This window comes from Arachis ipaensis, chromosome B3, assembly GCF_059453495.1.
Source record: "Arachis ipaensis isolate K30076 ecotype BB chromosome B3, ASM5945349v1, whole genome shotgun sequence".
Taxonomy (NCBI): domain Eukaryota; kingdom Viridiplantae; phylum Streptophyta; class Magnoliopsida; order Fabales; family Fabaceae; genus Arachis; species Arachis ipaensis.
In genome coordinates, this window is record NC_142438.1 from 5,643,741 (window position 1) to 5,664,868 (window position 21,128).

General features: G+C 33.6%; 3 protein-coding genes across 3 annotated transcripts; 2 read left to right on the forward strand and 1 right to left on the reverse strand.

The window, feature by feature from the left end:
* The first annotated feature begins 1,419 nt into the window (after positions 1–1,419).
* LOC107634095 (calmodulin calcium-dependent NAD kinase-like) lies at positions 1,420–6,852 on the forward strand. The gene is made up of 9 exons (XM_016337673.3): positions 1,420–1,570; positions 1,657–1,842; positions 2,461–2,684; positions 2,786–2,847; positions 2,942–3,163; positions 3,382–3,508; positions 4,013–4,335; positions 4,943–5,087; positions 6,598–6,852. The coding sequence occupies exons 1-9, from the start codon at positions 1,420–1,422 to the stop codon at positions 6,850–6,852; spliced, it is 1,695 nt and encodes a 564-aa protein (XP_016193159.2).
* Positions 6,853–7,200: 348 nt separating this feature from the next.
* On the forward strand, positions 7,201–11,642 carry LOC148569698 (uncharacterized). Its single transcript, XM_088506594.1, has 5 exons — positions 7,201–7,813; positions 8,330–8,567; positions 9,066–9,280; positions 9,674–9,789; positions 11,493–11,642. Exons 1-5 carry the CDS (start codon positions 7,201–7,203, stop codon positions 11,640–11,642), a joined length of 1,332 nt encoding a protein of 443 aa, XP_088362720.1.
* A 5,085-nt stretch (positions 11,643–16,727) lies between these two features.
* Positions 16,728–18,001, reverse strand: LOC107632314 (uncharacterized). Its single transcript, XM_016336009.3, has 2 exons — positions 17,635–18,001; positions 16,728–17,534 (listed from the first exon to the last, which is right to left on the reverse strand). Exons 1-2 carry the CDS (start codon positions 17,851–17,853, stop codon positions 16,893–16,895), a joined length of 861 nt encoding a protein of 286 aa, XP_016191495.3. The 5' UTR covers positions 17,854–18,001; the 3' UTR covers positions 16,728–16,892.
* Between the last annotated feature and the right edge of the window lie 3,127 nt (positions 18,002–21,128).

Consider the following 21,128-nt stretch of genomic DNA (forward strand, 5'->3'; position numbering starts at 1 on the left):
ATAACAATGCAGAATGATTATGCATTTATATTTGTAATCAACTTTATAGATAATATAATATAATTAAATTAAATTAAATTTATAATTAAAATAATTAATAAATAATACTAAGTTTTTATTCATAGAAAAATTAAGAGAAAATTCCACTCCCCTCCCTTACGAGATGCTAAAATGACACTTCCCTCCCTTCTATTTTATAAATGTACATTTTCCTCCCTTCTAACTTTTAAAAAACTTCCTCTTTAATCAATTTTAAATTTTTTGTGTTAACTAATATTAACTTTATCTATTTTTTAACAAAAAATAAATTATTTTTTAAAAAAATACCCATTAGCAAAAATTTTATTTTTTATCATTAAATTTTGCTTACCAAAATACCCTTTAATAAATTTTTTTATTGATTAAATTGTATTTTTATCAAAATACTTTTAAAAAAATTAATAATTAAATTATTTTTTTCTAAGATACCTATCTTTCAATAATTTTTTAATTATTAAATTATGATTTTACCAAAATTTTTGTTAACAATTAATTTTATATTTTACAATTAATTTTTTGATATCAATATATATTATTTTAACATTAAATAAAAAAATCTTACTACTGTTAATATGTATAAAAATTAATATATATTGATATTGAAAAATAATCTTATTAAAATTTTTTATTTAATGTTAAAATAATATATATAGATATCGAAAAATTAATAATAAAATATAAAAAAATTATTAACGAAAATTTTGGTAAAATTATAATTTAATAATTAAAAAAATTATTAAAGGATATTTTTGAAAAAAAATATAATTATTAAATTTTTTTAAAAATACAATTTAATCAATAAAAGAATAATTTATTAAAGAGTATTTTGGTAAGCAAAATTTAATGATAAAAAATAAAATTTTTGCTAATGGGTATTTTTTTAAAAAATAATTTATTTTTTCTTAAAAAAAGGATAAAGTTAACATTAGTTAACTAAAAAAATTTAAAATGGATTAAAGAAGAGATTTTTAAAAGTTAGAAAGGAGGAGAATGTATATTTATAAAATAGAGGGGAGGAGAGTGTCATTTTAGCATCTCGTAGGGGAGGGGAGTGGAATTTTCTCAAAAATTAATGATATACTGCAAGAGAATTATTTTATGGAAAAGTCTAGGAGGCCAGCAACTTTTGTGTTTTTTGACCAGCACTTAACCATCAAAACAAAAATAAGTGATCTCCCACCATGAGATATAATCTCACACCATTAAAAATACTATTGATGACCAATTGATGGTTACAAAACACCAAAATTGCTCACCCTAGCATTCCTCTTATTTTATTTCTGCAAAAGGCAAAATATTTCTCAGACACGTGTAAGTCAATTAGCTTACAATGCATGCAAAAGCCGTACGTAATGAATAGAGGGAGAGAGAGAGAGAGGAATGAATAGAGTTTCCTTCAACACCACAATCAAATTCTTCGGAAATCAAAGAGAAAAAACCCCACAAGAACACAATCAATTCATCACATTCCTTCATTATCTCATTGTTCTTGTTCTTGGTAATAAATTCCATCCAAGAGAAATGCAGAGAGGTATGTAATGAATAATTCATCACATTCTTTAATAGCATCAATTTTATGTACAGATGTTGATGGATCGAAATTGAAATGTTTTGTAGATTATAATGGGAATGTTAAGCCAAGCGTTACACAGATCGTTGTGGCTTCATCCATTGGGTTGATATTTGCTGTGGCAATGTCTTATCGGATCAAGGTTATGAGAGATCGCAAGATAATGCCACTTTTGAGAATTTCAAGGGCAGGCAAACATACTCCAAGGCTTGAAAGATTCTCTCATTACGTAGGTAATAACAATAATAATAAAAAATCAAATTAGTGATAATAAATTTTGAGTTTTTGTGTTTGTGTTTGTGTTTATTAGGAAGATCCAATTGTTTAGTTTAGTTTAGTTTGGTTTATATACTATCATCACTGTAGGATTTAGTGTAGTTCCCTCCAAGTAGGAGAGACGCAATAATGATACAGACAATGTGAATTGTCAAGAACATAATAGATTAACATGCCAACAAGGATCGAATTTTAAATTTTTTTGGAGAAATTCTGCTACTATGTTAGGAAATTACTTATTCTAAAAGTTTAAGCTGACAAGAAGATACATATTTAATAATACAATCGTGTTTTAAATGTGATTAACTTTAGCAATGGTGGATCTTATACTATATTATACGAGGAAATGGCTGCTACCAAATTTTTTACATCACTTGTAAAATTTGTTTCCGATCTTTATTTCTTCTTATTAATTAACTTGGCCTCCCCTGAAAATTTTTTAATAAGTACTACTAACACTTAATCTCCTTCTATAAATGGTAGTGAAAGATAATGAAAAATTCAATTAGATGAGGTAGTACATTTCTATCAATTTAAATATGAATTGGACTATTGATTTTTGTGATTTGGTGCAGCTAGACAAATGGGGTTCAAAGATAGGAGGAGTTGTCCTCATCTGTGTAAATTAGCTTCTGAATACATAAGGAAGGCCGACGGATGCGAAGACGATATGTACGCCTTCTTCGAGGGCGAACCGGATGCAGATTCGCTCTTCGTGAAGCTCGTGGAGGAGTTTGAGAGATGCATTCTCAGTTACTTTTCATTCCATTGGAGCTACGGTGATCTATTGATAAGTCAGGTCTTAGTGAAGAGTTTAGTTTAGTTATTTCTAAATGTTGGAATCTTCTGCATTTGAATTGTTTATTTATACCACTAAGTGTTTTCCTTCCTATATTGCAGATATTGAGCTCTGAAAATGAGGCAAAAAAGAAGCTCAAGCACATAGTTATGGCCGCAACTAGGTGAGTGTGTGCGCGTGCGTATGCGTGTGTGTTACTATTATTTTTATTCCTCTCCTTTCGAAGTTAAATTAATAGTAGGATTTTGAACATACAGAGAACAAAGGGTTGAGAGGCTAACAAAGAATTTGAAGGTGGCGAGAGTTTTTAACACTTTAGTAGAAGAGATGAAAGCAATGGGACTTGTAACAACCGATGACTCGAGATGCACAGAAGTAATGGCTCCAGTAGCTCATAGCGATAGAAGCCCGGTGCTTCTCTTCATGGGTGGTGGCATGGGAGCCGGCAAGAGCACTGTGCTCAAGGACATTCTTAAAGAGTAAGACACCGAATATATACATAACAAGAATGTTATATGTACTATTATTTTTGTATATCGTTCTCATATATCTTTTATTTTTGGTATTAAACGTGATTGATAAGAAGTAACAGAAGATATAGTTATGTACACAGAAAATAGTACAAGCATAAGTTTTCTATATAAGATAAATTATTATGTGCATATGGAAATGGTCATAATTAGAGAAATTTGTGCAGACCTTTTTGGGCCGGAGCGGCAGGAAATGCTGTTATCATTGAGGCAGATGCCTTCAAAGAATCAGATGTTATCTATAGAGCCCTTAGTTCAAGGGGGCATCATGACATGATTCAAACAGCTGAATTGGTAAGATTGTTATAACATTGTTCTCTGATTTCATACTTATTCTAGAGACTTTTCTTTAATTATAATTGTCATAGTTTTGAGAATCAAACCAAACTAGCAAGTTCGATTGATCGGCTACCAGATTGGTCCCATTCTTGGTAAAAATTGGTCATAAAACTAGTAAACTAGGTGGTCGAATTGGCTCGGTTAAATCTCGGTTGAACTTTTAAACTTTCAAACATCTAACTCTACTTGTTGAATGACCAGTTTGACTTCATAACCTTGATTATTATTTGTTTATACACATGGTCTACCATAAGAGACGATATCATCTGTATAGTTAACTTTCACAAAAATAGTCGAAATTATGATTTGAAATAGATCAATCTTAAAAATTAGATACATGTCTTTTTTTCAAAATTATAAACATTTTAGTCCACCTAAAAGCCTAAATTCTAAGCACTTTTTTCCATAGTTTGACAATGGTTTGGGTTCTAGCATGATAAAAATCATTGATGAAAACAGGTTCACCAATCCTCCACAGATGCAGCCTCATCACTCCTAGTAACTGCACTAAATGAAGGGAGGGATGTGATCATGGATGGAACACTCTCTTGGGTACCATTTGTAGTGCAAACAATAACCATGGCCAGAAACGTCCATCGGAAGCGTTACCGGATGGGTGTCGGCTACAAGTTGAACAGTGATGGATCTGTAATTGAAAACTATTGGGAAATTATTGATGATGAAGAACCTGAACAAGTTGGAGGGAAAAAAAGAAAACCATATAGAATAGAGTTGGTTGGAGTAATTTGTGATGCTTACCTTGCCGTCATTAGAGGCATAAGGTTTGTTTCACAATCTTATTACATCCATTTCAATCAATCGTTTTAATTTATAATTCAGGTTTAATACTCAAATTCGTTAAAGATAATTCATTCTCTAAATTGATTCTCTAAAGAAGTTTTTTAGTCATATTCATACATGACATATACAATTGTAAGCTAAATAGATCATCTGGTCAGTTAGAAACAACACGAGGTATCACGTTAGATGGCACGTGTCACTAAATGATTGGTTGTACTTTTGACACATCAACCAATCATTTTGTGACACGTGAGTACGACATGTTATCATGGAATTGACAAAATGATCTATTTGACTTAAGGTTATAATTTTCAGAAACTAATATGACTAGAAAAATCTTTTTGGAATCAACTTAGAAACTGAATTATCTTTCAAAGAAGAATTTGAATATTAACTTTTATAATTCAATTTTTCAATGTAGCAAAACAGTAAAAGCATATTTATTTTAGAACAGAAGACAACTAAATCTAACTCCTTTTTCTAGCAAAGAAAAATTAGTCATAATTTTGATTTTTTAATACTAAATCTGGCATGATTATTCCAGTGTAAATGAATTATGCTAATAAGCAATTTTGAATGGGAACACAGGAGAGCTATCATGTGTAGAAGAGGAGTAAGAGTGAAATCTCAATTAAAATCTCACAAAAGGTTTGCTGATGCATTTATGACATATTGTAACCTAGTAGACAATGCCAGGTTATACAGTACCAATGCTTTGGAAGGCCCACCCAAGGTACACATAAACTTCTTTACATTCTTGCTCTACTTACTTTTTTAGAGAAAAGGACAAATAGGTCTTTGACCTTTTGGCCCGTAGACATTTATATCTTTGAGGATTTGAAAATACATTTAAGTCTTCGACTTTCTCAAAATCTGGACATATCGATCCCTGAATCTAATTTGTCCCATTTTAAAAACTCTCCACGTGTGCATTCGTATATTGGCCAGGCCAGTACAACGGAAGTCATGTTTGATTTTTCCGTTGAGTCTGCTAGACCCAATTGAACAGAAGGATCCATGTGTCCAGGTTTTAAGAAGGTCAATGACTTAAATGTATTTTCAAATCATTAGGGATTTAAATGTCCGCAAACCAAAAGGTTAAGGACCTATTTGTCCTTTTCTCTACTTTTTTAATAAATTTTAAATTTTAAATTTTTATATTTTTTAAATTTAAAATTAATTTTTTAACATTTTTTAGTAATTAGACAGTAACTTTCAGACACTATATATATATACTCATTGATTGAAAAAAAAAAGCCTTCAAATCTATGTTCCTTTTATTCAACCATCAATTTGTTTGTGCACCTACATTGATGCAAAACGATGAAACACCAAGAAATCATTCACCAATTAAAGATTTCTTTTTTTTTTCTTTTTCTTTTTAATTTTAACCTCTACATTTTAATAACACAACTATGACTTCACTTTGAAGTTTAAATAATAATACATCGAGTAATTAAATGCTCATTAATAATATGTTGAAACTAAATTGATATCTAAAATTACTCGTGAACTAATTTAAGAATATCACAAGATGTGTATTAAATAAGATAACTTTTGCATAGTGTTTTGAACAATCTTATCTTTCTAAACTATAGTAAAAGTGTAAGGAAAAGTATATGGAACCAAGAGGTGATCAGCCAAAAGGTAAACAACTTAACTAATTTATAATTATATTTAATTAATTTTATTTGTTTTTAATTTATAATATTTGATATTAATTGCTTCTCACCCCAAATTTAAATTCTGAATGATACGTTGGAGAAATAGGGGCAGGAATCACAGAACTTCCAACAATCCCGATTCTTAGTATATAAAAAACTTTATAAAATATATAAAAGAACATCCATTTAATATGAAAAAGAAACATTCTCATACTTAATAGAAGAAACATCCTAATGCCTAGCATAAGCACCATCTACACAGAGGTTTTGAATTCACCCAAAAATATTTGGCTGGTTTTTTGCTGATACCCTCTTGGTTCCCTAGCATTGTTGAAAGTGTAAAACCTTCTCGACTCTCACAACAAATAAGTACCCAAAAATGAGTAAGACACAAAATTATGATTTTGATAATTTTTTTCTACCACCTAGACATATTGAAATAATTTGAATATTAATCTAATTTCTTTAATTGGTATTGGTGGTTGTCTAACATGAAATTAGGATCCACCATTTTTCCCTCCATCTTTGCCATTACAACAAAATGTGAATCTCTATTGACTTGATAAGTTTTGTGTAAAGTTGATAGGATGGAAAGATAGAGACAAGACACTACTTGTTGATCCAGATGAAATTGATTGTTTGAGGAGAGTTGCAAGGTTGAATGAAGATGCTGAATCCATATATGAGCTTTACAAGCATCCTAATCCAGCTTTTGAAGCAGGATCAATTTGGAAAGACATTGTATTATCCCCTTCAAGGCTCAACATCCAACAAGAGCTTAAGTATTCTATCCAAAAAATTGAGAGACTCAAAGATAACTTCATGAAGGAGTGATAATGTTTTTTCAACCTTCTACACTTTAATTAAGATTTCATAGGTTATTGGAGTTTTGTAGAAGAGCAAAACTCAATTTATGTTGTACAAACTACACCAACAACATAGTTAAAATCTTGATTTTGAAAAGTGTATCATTTCTTTTTATGCTTACAGTTAAATTAAGATATGAGAAAGTACATTTTTTGTATATACCCATTTCGAAAAAATTTAAAAATTAAATATCTCTTAATCAATCTCTCATGGCGTATTAGAGAAGCTTCGTTGGAATTCAACTCTACGGTCTTCGGCAATATTTTTATTAAAAAGAGGAAATTGGAGGCTTATTTGAATTGTATTCAACGAAAAATGGAGGCTGACGATGATCCGATTTTGAAGCACAAAGAGAAAAAATTGAGAGCTGAGTATAATCTAGTTTTGGCCCAGGAAGAATTGCTTTGGTACCAGAAGTCAAGAGATCAATGGGTTCGGTATGGTGATAGAAATACTAGCTTTTTCCATATGCAAACCATCATTAGAAGAAAATCTAACAAGGTTCATGGGTTGCTGGTCGGTGATGGGTCCTGGTCTGATGATCCGAAAGTTTTGCAAAGAGAGGTCGTTCATTTTTTCAAAAATATTTTTTGCTCTACTGAGCCTGTTGAGGTTAATTGCATGGGAGAAATTCCTATGCCATCTCTTAGCCAGGATGCTTGTGATAATTTGTCTAAACCAGTAACAATGTTGGAGGTAAAAGAAGCTCTGGATAATATGAGCTCGTTCAAAGCTCCTGGGCCGGATGGTTTTCAAGTTTTTTTCTTCAAGGAATATTGGGATGTGGTGGGTCATGAGGTGTGGCGTACTGTTCAGAAAGCATTCTTAGGGGAGACTTTAAGCCATTCTTTGTTGGAAACTTTGATTGTTCTTATCCCTAAATGTGACCCTCCAACTAGATTGAAGGATTTTCGGCCAATAAGTCTTTGTAATGTAATTTATAAGCTAGTGACTAAAGTGCTGGTTAATAGATTACGACCTTTTTTGGATGAGATTGTTAGCCCAACTCAGGGAGGGTTTATACATGGTAGAGGAGCGCCTAATAATATTATTGTGGCCCAAGAAGTTCTTCACTTTCTTAAGCGGACAAAGTCTAGAAAAGGAGCTATGGCTTTTAAGATTGATTTAGAAAAGGCTTATGATAGAGTTGATTGGAATTTTCTTGAGCACACTCTTGAATCTTTTGGCTTTCCTTCTCTAATTATTCGGCTTGTAATGAATTGTGTTCAGGCTTCAAATCTTTCCATCCTTTGGAATGGGAATAGATTGGACAGCTTCCAACCTCGCAGAGGGCTCAGGCAAGGAGATCCAATTTCTCCTTATTTATTTGTTTTGTGCATGGAGAGATTGGCGTGCTTCATTTCCAAACAAGTTGACGAGGGTATTTGGGATGGTGTGGCTGTTTCTAGAGGAGGACCTAGAGTTTCTCACTTGATGTTTGCAGATGACCTCCTCCTTTTTTGTAAAGCGAAGAAAAATCAAGTTCAGAATGTTGTGCACACCTTGGAGTTGTTCTGCAAAGCTTCAGGTATGAAGGTTAACATTGAAAAATCTAAAGCTATTTGTTCTAGAAATATCTCTAATAGAAGGAAGGAAATGTTGTCTGGTGTTTCTCATATTCCTTTTACTAGTGACCTAGGCAAATACTTGGGGGTGAACCTTAACCATCCTCGAGCTGCTAGGTCTATTTTTTCGGACTCTTTAGAGAAGATCAAGAATAGGCTGGCTAGTTGGAAAGGTCGGCTCCTTAACAGAGCAGGCAGGCTTTGCTTAATTAAATCTGTTGCTTCTTCTCTTCCTATTTATCAGATGCAAGTGACTCTTTTTCCTACTCCGATTTGTCAAAAGATTGATTCTGTGCTTAGACAATTCTTGTGGAAGGGAAAGGTGGGGGAGCGATGCTTAAATTATGTCAAGTGGAGCAAAGTTGTCACTCCAAGAAAATATGGAGGCTTGGGAATTAGAGATACCCAGTGTGTAAATTTTGCTTTATTATGAAAGCTTGTTTGGCAATTACTGCATAATAATGATAAGCTTTGGGTAAGAATTATGTTGGCAAAATATTTATCTGGGAGGTCTTGCTTTTCATCCAATTTTTCTAATAATGTTTCAAGCACTTGGCGAGCGATTTATAAGACAATAGAAAAGCTTCGTGATGGTTTTGATTGGTGTACAAGCAGGATGTCTCAATCATTTTGGTATCATGCTTGGCGACCATGTGGAACACTAGCTCCTTTGGTTCCTTTTGTGCACATCTCTGATTCTCACTTGAAGCTAGAAGATGTTTGGTACCATGGACATTGGCGGTGGGATATTCTTTGCACAATGATTCCGGAAGAAGTTAAACTTGATTTGATGCTCTTTGATCCTATCAAGCAGGCAGGAGATAAAACAGGTTGGTTTTGGACAAACTCAAATACTCTCACCTACTCGACTAAAAGCGGGTATGAATGGCTATTGAAGAAGAAATTTGGCTGGAACGATAATGAAAATTGGCTTTGGCTTTGGCGCTTGAGAATATCGGAGAAGATAAAGTGTCTGCTCTGGCTTTGTCTCAACAACGGAGTTCCCACAGCTAGTTACCGGTTTCAAAGAGGCCTTGCTACTTCTGATTTTTGTCAGCGATGTTATCTTGCTCTAGAGGATATTAACCACTGCTTTAGGACTTGCCAAAAAGCTCGTCAGATTTGGATTAGCTTAAATTTGGGAATGACCGCTGAGGACTCTAGTTTGGATTTTGTGTCTTGGATTCGTTCTAACCTCAACAAAAATGAGTTTCTCTTTGCAGCGGCCTTTTGGTGGATTTGGAGGGATAGGAACAATGACATCTTCCATCAAGATGATCCATGGAGTAAGGAGAAAATTGTTCACTTAGTTCAACATGCTGCTCGCGATTTCTCTAAGGTTGTTACCAACCAAAAACATATTATTCCTTCCTCTTTGCAATATAACTGGGAACCACCTCCAATGAATGTCTGTAAAGTGAACTGCGATGCAAGCGTTTTTGAAAATGGGCAATTAGCGGGCTTTGGATGTATTATTAGAGACATCATGGGAATTTGGATGAAAGGTTGTTCTGCCAGTATACCTCTTTCTAGTGTTCTCTCTTGTGAGCTTCATGCTATTTGGAGAGGGCTTGTTATGGCTTGGGATTGCGAGTGTAAAGAGGTCATATGTGAAACTGATAATCTTGATGCATTTCTTCTTGTTTCGCGAGGCACAACCAGCATGATTACGAATGACTCTGATCTGCTTGGCAAAATCAAAGAGATGCTTCAGCGCAATTGTACAGCTACTTTAGTGCTCATCCAGCGTACAGCAAACAGAGCGGCTGATTTAATGGCTAAGACTGCGGCTTTAAACAAGCAGGTGTACCTAGAGTGGTTACAACCCCCTAATAATTTAGACATTATTATTAGAGAGGAATGTTACTCTTTCTCTTAGGTGTTTTTTCTTTGTGTTATGTTCAGTCACCAAAAATCTCTCATGGCGTGATTATGGGAGGCCATGTTATGTGTATCAGACGAGACTGGACCGATTAGTTCGAACTAAAAAATTGGTAAAACCATCTGCATTTAAATTAGTTAATGACAGTTAAATCTGTTAAAAATCAAACAATTCAACTCACAAAACTTATGCGAGTTTTTGGTTTTTTATAATTTTATTTGATGTTCTTGTTTCTTGGGTTTCCGACAATGTAAAATAAAGAAATTCCAAATAGAAGGCTACGATTTTGTTTCTAATAAACCCAAAAGACATGGTTTCTTCTTCTATTGAAATTTTTAAAGAAATATATAGGTACTCACTAGTCACTACTCACTAATAGGAGTGTTGGTGGTGCGGTTTGGATCGGTTTTGAGTCAAAAATTCATCCGACTCGAACACTAATTTTACTTGTCGTGCGGTTTGAATTTGATGATCTTTTTAAAAAAATCTGATCCAATTCGGTCTAATTTCAAACGGTTTAAATTGGATTGAATTTATGATTTTGTAAATTAAAAATAAAATAAATATACATAACAAGTTTCAGCATCAAATTTTAAATAACCAACAATAATATAACAAATCTCAATAATATTTTAAAAAACCAAAAATAACATAACAATAAAAATAAAATTATAGTTTAGTTAAAATAAATAAATAAATAAATATTATTTTAAATATAAAATATTTATTAAATAATAATAATACATGAATAATATAAAAATATATAATAAATTAAACATATATAAGTAATATTGTAAATATAATAATAAAATAATAAATGATAACACATTATGCAGTTTAGATTGGATTGGATAGGATCGCATGGTTTTGAGAAGTAGATCCGAAATCCAATCTGATCCATGTGGTTTACTAAAATTAGAATCCAATTAAATACAAATTAGTACGGTTTTAATCCATTTTTAATTTATATTGAATTGGATAAAGGATTTAATAATAATAATAATAATAATAATAATAATAATAATAATAATAATAATAATAATAATACATGAATAATATAAATCAGAAACTATGCCAGGTTGCTAAGGTGCTTTGAGGTGATGTCAGGGTTCAGTATCAACTTCGATAAGTCTAGTTTAATCCCAATCAATTGTGAACAGTCATGGACCTACAATATATGCAACTTATTGGGATGTAAGGAGGCTAACCTTCAAGTCAGATATCTTGGAATCTCTTTAGGAGCAAATCCAAGGCGGGTCAACACTTGGAAACCGATAATTGATAAAGTGGAGGAGAAGCTTAGCTTGTGAAAGGCAAAAGTGTTCAATAAAGCAGGTAAGTTAGTCCTTATTAAATTATACCGAATAGCTTGCCGGTTATTATTTGTTTGGATATAGAATTTCTCAATAAAATCTCGTTGCAAGTATAGTTTCTAAACCAACAAACAATCCACAATCAAAATTTTGTTTGGTTGTCACAATTCCAACCCCCGATATAAAAGTAACCGAAGTATTTAAATCTCGAGTCGTCTTCTCAAGGAGTTACAGTGAGGTATGCGTATTATTGGTTATGGTATCAAAACGGTTGGGGTGGTAAAAGTGCAAGAAATGTAAATCAACCAATTAAAGAAATACTTACTAAAGAGATGCATTCATGACAAGGGTTGAGAGTTAAGCTTTCTATCCTAGTCATTAATGATTATACAATATTTATCAAGAGCTTGTCTTATTTAGTCATCTCCAACAATGGAAGAAGGTACAAAATTATCTTCACATGCGAGAAAGTCAAATAAGATTAGTTAATCTCAATCCAAAAGTCCTAATCAACCTACTAATTGAATTAGCAAGAAATTAGAGTCAATGGAAACAATATTAACTAACAACCCTAGATCACCAATATAAATTGGGTATTGATGACTCAAGATTGCCTAATTCCTCTTTCCAAGCCAAGAATGCTAAAAAAAGCTACTCTAACATCCTTCCAAGCATTTTACCAAACACTTGGAGGGCATAAAAGGGAAAGCATGGTAAATAGCAAGAATTAATGAAATCTACTACTACTCAATACAAGAAAACAATAACAACAACTCAATTAAACAACATTGAACATGAATTGCCTCAAATTGTATTAAAGGAAATTGAAATAGAAAAGAATGTTCACAACATAAAAAGTAACCAAAACGAGAAATTAACAAAAAGACATAAGAGAATCAAGACACTACAACAAGGAATTGTAAGAAAAACAAGATGAAGACAAGAAATTAACCCTAAATCTAAGAGAATTTAACCTAATCCTAACCTAATTCTAGAGAGAAGAGGGAGCTTCTCTCTCTAGAAAACTAACTAAAGGCTCATCATAACTAATCTAAGTGCTCCCCCTTGTCTAATCTTCAATTCTGCATGAAATAGTTCCTGGAATCAGTTGGATTTGGACCTGGGAAGCTCAGAAATCGCCCCCAACGTTTTCACTTTAATGAAGTCACGTGCGAGCTGTGACGCGTACGCTGGGTCACGCGTACGCGTCGCTTGGCATTTTACTTTCCACGCGTACGCGTCATGTCACACGTACGCGTCGTCATGCGACTTCATCTCCACACGTGCGCGTCTGTCACGTGTGCACGTCGATGCATGCACTCCAAATCCTTGATTTTCCATGAATTCTCCACTTTGCATGCTTTTCTCTTCACTCCTTTGATCCATTCCTAGCATTTTCAATTTGAATTCACTAACAAACACATTAAGGCATCTAGTGGAATCAAAGGTGAATTAGAACTAGCAAATTAAAGGCCTAAAAAACATGTTTTTACATTTAAGCACAAATTAAGGGAGAATTACAAAACCATACTATTTCATTGAACAAATGTGAGAAAGGCTGATAAAATTCCCTAAATTACGCACAAGATAAAACACAAAATTGGGATGTATCAAACATCTCCACACTTAAACTAAGCATGTCCTCATGCTAAACCAAGAAAGAGACAAAGGGTGTCAACATTTATTCAATGCAAACTAACTAAATACAAGCTACCTATATGTAATCTATCTAAATGAATGCAACCACTTGGTCAAAATAAATCAATTCCTAAGAATACATATACAAGTACAAGGGCTAAAGCAATAGCAATCAAAGCAAACCCACAATTGAATTGAGTTATTGAAAAAAAAATACAAACTTGCAAGAACAAATGATCATAGGTGAAAACATATAATTGAGCAAACCCTCACCAGATGTGTATCCGCTCTAGTCACTCAAGTGTATGGGGTTGATTCACTCAATTCTCCCCTAATCATACTTTCCAAGATTTGTTTTTCATCTAACAATCAACAATTATTCCATGCCTGCATACAAATATGATGAGGACTTTCTCATAGGTTGTAATGGGGTTAGGGTCAAGGTAAGGGTGTATATTTGGTTAAGTGGGTTAGAATTTGGATCTTTGATTAACCTAAACTTCCCACCTAACCTACAACAACCTATTCAATCTAATGCAAACCTAACTACTCATTCTTCACCTTTTCACACACTCATGCATTCTCTTTTAAACACATTCCATATGCATTGATTTTTATTGAACTTCACTTTAGGGCATTTTTGTCTCCTTTTTATTGCTTTTATTTTTCTTTCTTTTTTTATTTTTTTTCTTTTCTTTTTATTTTTCTCATTTTTTTCCTTTTTTTTTTAAACTAAAATATACACAAAAGCATCAATGCATATGGTTTAAACATAATTGATACATGAGTATGTATCCAATTCCCATGATTATCAACAAAATCACAAAATACACTTTTATCTCTACCCAATGTTCCCAACTCTTCCAAAATCAAATGATAAACACTCTCACTAGCCTAAGCTAATCAAAGATCCAAATAAGGGACATTTTTTTTGTTTTTCACTTAAGGCTTGCAATGTGCTAAAATTAAGAACAAATGGGATAAACATAGGCTCAAAATTGACTAACAATGGAAGATAAAAGGTAGGGTTGTTTGGGTACGTGAGCTATTTAAAACAATGACCTCAATCATATAAGTGCATTCATACACAAAATAATGGACATATAGAATCAAACAAATCAAAGATTACAATCATAGAAAGAGAATAATGCACACAAGAATGAAAATAAGTGGTCATATGATGTAACCACACAATTAGGCTCAAACTCACATGCTTGTGTTCTTAGCTCAAAAATCATGTTCCACAATATATATAATTTAAGCAAGTTCTAAAAAAAAATTTTTCAATCAATTGGGGTGCCTCATAGATAAAATTCTTGAAAAATTTCATCATTTTGACTAAGCTTATTATATATACATGCAAAACAAGAAAATGCAATTAAAAATTCTAAAAAGACCTAAGAATGAAATGCAAAAGCGTTGGGATTAAAAACTTGTCACCCAAAAACGCCGACTGGACGGACGACCTCCCCACACTTAAAAGTTTGCACCGTCCTCGGTACATTTAAAGATGAGCAAGGGGTACGGTGACTTTCCTAATTGCCACCTTCAGCTGGTGGATCAACCGCCTGCTGCATGTTCTTCCTCCCGCTTCCATTCCTGCTTATGGTGCATCAGTCATGAAAAATAGAAAATAACACTGTAAGATGAGAAAATACAAAAGCAAGGAAGCGTAAATTGTTGGAATGAGGTAAATCACTAGAATGGAGTGAGTGAAAATACAAAAGCAATGACACAGTGGTGCTGATCCCCTAAAAAAAATCCACTACCCCAAAAGACAAAGACCATCATACAAAAGTAGGATACAGCCCCAATCCACACTAAACCAAAAAACACTAAAGGGAGGCAAGTAAATAAAACAGAAACACAAGAAGCAGGCAATACAGATTACAAGGGTAAAGAGAAAGAACACCAACCTAAAAATGCGAGCGCAAACTTGAAGAGCAGGAAGCAGAAGCACGACAGCAAAGAAGTAGGAAAAACACCAAAATGAGAGAGAAGAAAGAGAGGTTCACATAGGAGAAGCAAAAGCAACTAGCAAATAAAACGAACGAGGGAAGAAAGGTAAAAAACCAAAATGGTTTCAAAGCGGCAAAAAGACGTAAATAACCCCAAGTATAAAACATGACGCGGAGGGGTAAAATCGGAAAGCAGCCCAAACGTCCCCTCGCAATAAATGCTCCCTTGGAAAAATAAAACTGACAGAACGCCTCAAAAAATGAAACGGGCGCAAGAATACGGAATGTTCGCGTCAATCAAATGACACGAACTCCAAGGAAGACGAACCTCAATTGAACCACAAAACTCAGGGCCGACAAGCCGACCCCCCGCGATGAACAAGATCCGTCAACCAGGAACTCCGCCCCGACAAACCGAAGAAGGCCACCGACGGTCAAAACCATATCCTCCAGCGACGGAGACCAACTTCGTTCGCTCTCCCGCTGCGGGGGCAACTGTTAGGGATCCGGCCCACGGATCCCACACTCAGAACGGCCTTTGAACCCGGTTATCCGGATCCGACCCGCTTCACCCTTCTGGAAATTCCGAAACCAGTCCACTAGAGCTTTTAACCAACAATCAAATTCAAATATCTCCCTTATCTTAACCGAATAAGATAAGATAAGATAATCATCATCACCTATATAAAGGGGAGTCTCTGGCCCCCTCAGGTATGTGATTCACTCTACACACCTTATACCTCTCAAATCCATTCTGACTTGAGCGTCGGAGTGTCTTTGCAGGTACCACCCCATTGCTCCACCCATTGCTCCAGTCAGATAATCTGGCATCCGCCTCGACACGCAAGTTTCCGATCCATCCCTCAACCTGTACCGGAGGCATCCAGTACACTTCCATTTTACGATTCAACAAATTACGATTCTTAATTAGCTTAATAGTCGAAGTAAAAACTACGAGTTCACTACCTTAAATATACTCTTATGTATAAAATAAAAGCAAAATTTTGATACAAGATATTTTAGATTTTGATATTATAAAAAAAAAAAGTATCGAAAAAATATTTTTTAAATCACAATTAGCGTGTGTTAATTAAACTTGGATAACTATTTTTAGATTCTTCAGGCACGTTGATATTCCAGTAGATAAATGTAAGCAAAGAAAAATTTAAAGCAAAATTTTCTCTCAAAATCAGTAAATTACATTTGAAGATAACAAGCGACAAATTATGATTGTCCAATTAGTTGACACAATGATGTTCATAGATGAATGAAGACTGGCTTATATGGTAAGCAATCTAACATGAATACGAAAAGACCCTTTCCCTAAACTTCAAAAATTACAAAAAATCCTTGATTCCTTTCCTTAAACAGAATTTTAGTTTATATATCATACCAAATTAAATTATCTAATAAACAAGTTAAAGGTTATAACTTATAACACATATCACATTACTATCACCGACATTAACCAATTTTCTTCAAAATATTTAAACGAGATTAATACTATTATTATTGATTTGTTAATAAAGTTGTAAACAGGATACCTCAACTATTAAGATTTTAAAAAAACATTTACAAAAACTAAAGATTACACAACAGAGAGAAAAACAAAAAGCCCACTAGGGCTTCCTCATCTATCTATATATCTATTTCACTTCCTTCCACCCCTCTTCACCGAAGCCCTCTTCGCCGGAGACCTTACGCTCTTGGGCTTCACGCTCTTCTTTGCTGCCGCAACCTTCTTTGCTGCAGGCTTTGCGGCAGGTGCAGCCTTCTTTCCTGGCGAAGCCCTAGTCGACATCCTCGACACTTTTGCCGGTGGCTTAGCAGCTGCCTTGGGCTTTGCTTTGGTCTTAGCTGCAGCAGCCTTGGGCTTCGCTGCTGCAGCTGCTTTAGGCTTCGCCACAGCCTTGGGCTTTGGAGCGGGCTTGGGCTTAGACTTAGCTGAAACTGATTTCACCGATTTAGTCTTGGTTGTCTTTGCTTTTGTTGCCTTCACCTTGACAGCGGGCTTGGGCTTGGGTTTGGTCTTAGTCTTAGTCTTGGTCTTCGTAGCCGCGGGCTTCTTTGCCTGCGAAGGCGCTGATGATGCGGGCGCCTTTGTCGCCGGAAGCTTGAAGGAACCTTTAACCTTAACGAGCTTTCCAGAAGCTACGAGCTTCTTCAAATTGGACAAAAGAAGCTTCCTGAAGTTCGATGGAAACTGCTTATGCTTTTCTTCGAGAAACTTCTGAATCGCGTATTGGCTCGAACCGTTTTTCTCCTTCAACGTAACAATAGCGTCCTTGATCATCTGTAATTAACAACAAAAACATCAGGATCAAAATCAAAACTAAGTCTAAATTTCAGATCAAATTGCATGATTGAAGAGAATTTCAGGATCGGAACCGAACCTCTTGGTAAGGAGGATGAGACGGTGGGCTTCTAGGCTTGGAAGCCTTCTTAGGTTTGGGCTCCTTGGTTTTCTTAGCTTTAGTGGTTTCTTCTGTTGCTTCGGCAGCAGGTTCGGGTTCAGTTTTGTCTTCTTGAGGAGGCTCGGTGTTGGTGGTTGGTTCCGGTGCTGGCTCCGGAGCTGGTGGTGCTGCTACAACAGTGGGCTCTTCCGACGACATGGTCGAAATTTGGGAATTCAGAAGTTGATTAGGGTTAGGAGAGAAATTTGGGGAAATTATGAAGAAATGGATCGGTTTGTGAGAAATTCTTTTTTTTTTCCCTGGGATAAAAAGCGGTGGAAATTTGATGGGTTATATAGTTATGAGTGTGTAGGAGAGGATCCGAATACTTCATTTTGATTGGTGAGATTTCACTTCACATGGATCGGTGGCTAGTTTGGGTTTGAATCTGAACCGTTCGATGGGGGATTCATCAACGGTTGAAGATGAGTCGTGAAGGAAGCTAAGATCGAAAGTTGAATGAGGTTCTAAAGGTGCTATTGGTTGGTTTAGGTGTGTTTTTCACCTTGATTTATTTGATCATAACTTGGGGTATAGTTTGCGGATTCAAATGAAGTTTTTTGAGCATTGTAGAAAATTTTATGAGCTTTCTAATGAATATCTTGGCGTGTTGAATGGTTGTATGATGTTGGAGAATTTTGGGTTTGGAGGCACAATGGTCATGACTAGTGTTTCTCATGATGTTATTATGGTTTTAAACAAAATTAAGGTCGATGATTTGGTAATAGGTGAGATCAATTTACACCATGTAATAATAGATTAACGGAGGATTCTAATGCATCAAGAATCATGAAAATCTGATTAGATTTAAGTAAGGAACTTATGATTAGAATGTTAGTCAAGTTGAACAACTCCTACCAAAGAACATGTATTCACTTGTGTGTATCACTGTGTGGTTTTCACATTTATTATGGTTGAAATTTCATTGGCTTCCAAAAATCCAAGGTTGTAGCAAACAAATGATGATTAATTTCAGCTTATGCTTAATCCTAAAACATTATAATTCACAAGAAAGGTTTTATAGCTCTTATTTGTCCATCTTGTGTATCAAATTCAAAGTGCAAGTAACAAGTGTCTGTTCTACAGAACTTTGTTGTAGTTTGGGTGCCAAGGTATTATTTTCATGACATTATTCCACAAATTTGATTCAATTCACAGTTGAATGTTACAGAGTGAGTGCGTTTGATCCACATTAGACACAAATTGTTATTCTCAATTAGTTTTAAGTATAATATGAATCACTTAATATGAATGATGAAAGTGGTGTGACACATCCTACCAAAAGTAACTATTACAAATTTTTTTAGATTGGTTTGGATTAACTTATTACTATTAATAACTTATTAATAGTAATAAGTTATTAAGTATAACTTTTTTTTAATTTATTTAGTATTTAGTCTAATATAAATAAAAGTTCAGCCTAACCTAAATATTAATGATTTCTAATATCTAAAAAATAAATAACAATATTAAAAAATCTGAAAAGATATTATTACTAATATTTTTTAATTCAATAAAATTTTTCAAATCTCATAAAGTGGATTTTTTTTCTTCTTTTGAGCGTCCTTCTTGATTCATGGAAATTGATCCTCTCCATTTTTTTAACACTTGAGAGAATAAAGTGTGATCTCTCACTTTTTATTCTATAAGGTAGCGTTTGGTGGAGAGACAGAGACGGAAAGACTGAGACTGAGAGACAGGAATTGAAATAAATCTCAGTATTCTGTTTGGTGCAAAATGGGAGACAGAAATTGAAACAAGAATGAAACTCTAATTTAATTTGCATAAAGGGTAAAATTGGAATTAATTAATTGAAATGAAAGTATTTAGGTATAAATATTATTAAAGTTTCAGTCTCCATCTCTAAAAATTTCAGTCCCCTGTGTTCCTACTTTTTGGAGGTACTGAAATACTGAAATTTTAGAGACAGAGACAGAAATTTTAGTACCAGTCTCTAAACTAACAAACACAATATTGAGTCTCAGTCTCTCAGTCTCTGTTTCAGTACCTCAAAACAAACGCCACCTAAGTGAGATCAAAATTAAATAGGAGAGAGAGAGCAATGAAGGGTGAGATCCTATACTGGATACCATCCAGATTTTTTTCCACTGGAGAGGATCACTCCCTTGATTCATTTGGTATTAATTCTCTCTGTTTTAACTATTACAACTGAGAGATCTTTTTCAGCGATGAATATTATGAAGAATAACTCAAACAAAATGAAAGGTTAATTTCTTGCTAACTTCTTTAATTATATTGAAAAGAAAATTGCTAAAAAATTTGACACAAATTCTATTATCGATAAATTTTATAATACGAAAAATCGACCACTTCGTTAATAAAAAGTACATACATATTTTTTGTACTTTAAAATATATTTTCTATCGATATATTTTTGTAATATATTTTATATTATATAATTTTTTAATATTATATATGTTATTGGCCCTCCAGAATATTTCTACATCAGTCCTGATTGAAACTAACATTGATCACCTTTTTTTTTTGAGTTCTCATTAGTTCTCTACATAGTTGAAAAATCAAATCATTTGTGCACGTTAGAACAGCTCATAGCTTAGAGACCCACCAAGGACTATTGGATTATTGGAATAATAATGTTCATATGAAAAAGTAAGCTTCCCATTATAAATTCAGAGATTTGTTCTTCGAAATATAAAATAATGGAATCATATGACAAGGATTTAGGTTAAATTCCAAATTATTCATTTATAAAAATGGGATACACACTTCTTGTCCAAGTTCTTGATCCAAATTATAACTCTCTCTTCCTAATAAAGTTTTGACTCCAACAAAATTACAAAAATATAATTAACTCGTAAGTTCATTCGTGCTTCACACAATGGAATAGACTTGATGATATATCAAAAGGATTGTGTAATATAATCTTATATTCTTATCATACCGTATGACATGATATACTCACAAATTTGTTGGCTTGTGTGTTATGTTTATCATGAAGTAAGTTTATTTTATAATATTAATTTATTAAAAATTTTTGAAGCACTGATATAGTCGGTGACTTGATAATACTTATTCCAAATTAATTAAATTAATACAAAAGGATTAGCACCGACTTGTCTTACAGTATAGATATTTTTGCAAGTTAAAAGGGATGCAAATCTTCTGCTTTCTATAGTTTACAAATGACATATACAATATCATTGTACATACATAGTCAATATTAGATGGAGCAAACTGTTATAATTTAAGATAAAGAAAAATTAAATTACAACATATCGATAATGTTAGGGTCTTCTTTTTTACCCCCCAATTACCATTGTGTTCTTATGTCAATGTAACACTATATTCTTCTCTGTTGTTAGCTAGAGAGGAGGTCTTTATTAGTTTGTAAATGTTGATGTGCCTTAATCTTCATGGGTTCCTAATATTTCTTATGTTTTTTTTTATTTTTT

What these genes read in the sequence shown, in the direction of transcription:
- LOC107634095 (XM_016337673.3), top strand. Translation starts at nt 1,420, where the DNA reads ATGAATAGAGTTTCCTTCAACACCACAATCAAATTCTTCGGAAATCAA. An exon ending in AAGATTCTCTCATTACGTAG is followed by an intron (nt 1,843 to 2,460) that starts GTAATAACAATA and finishes GATTTGGTGCAG; the next exon opens with CTAGACAAATGGGGTTCAAA. An exon ending in GTGATCTATTGATAAGTCAG is followed by an intron (nt 2,685 to 2,785) that starts GTCTTAGTGAAG and finishes CCTATATTGCAG; the next exon opens with ATATTGAGCTCTGAAAATGA.
- LOC148569698 (XM_088506594.1), top strand. Translation starts at nt 7,201, where the DNA reads ATGGAGGCTGACGATGATCCGATTTTGAAGCACAAAGAGAAAAAATTG. An exon ending in AACCATCCTCGAGCTGCTAG is followed by an intron (nt 8,568 to 9,065) that starts GTCTATTTTTTC and finishes GTGTACAAGCAG; the next exon opens with GATGTCTCAATCATTTTGGT. An exon ending in CTGCTCGCGATTTCTCTAAG is followed by an intron (nt 9,790 to 11,492) that starts GTTGTTACCAAC and finishes AATTGTGAACAG; the next exon opens with TCATGGACCTACAATATATG.
- LOC107632314 (XM_016336009.3), bottom strand. Translation starts at nt 17,853, where the DNA reads ATGTCGTCGGAAGAGCCCACTGTTGTAGCAGCACCACCAGCTCCGGAG. An exon ending in CTCATCCTCCTTACCAAGAG is followed by an intron (nt 17,535 to 17,634) that starts GTTCGGTTCCGA and finishes TGTTAATTACAG; the next exon opens with ATGATCAAGGACGCTATTGT.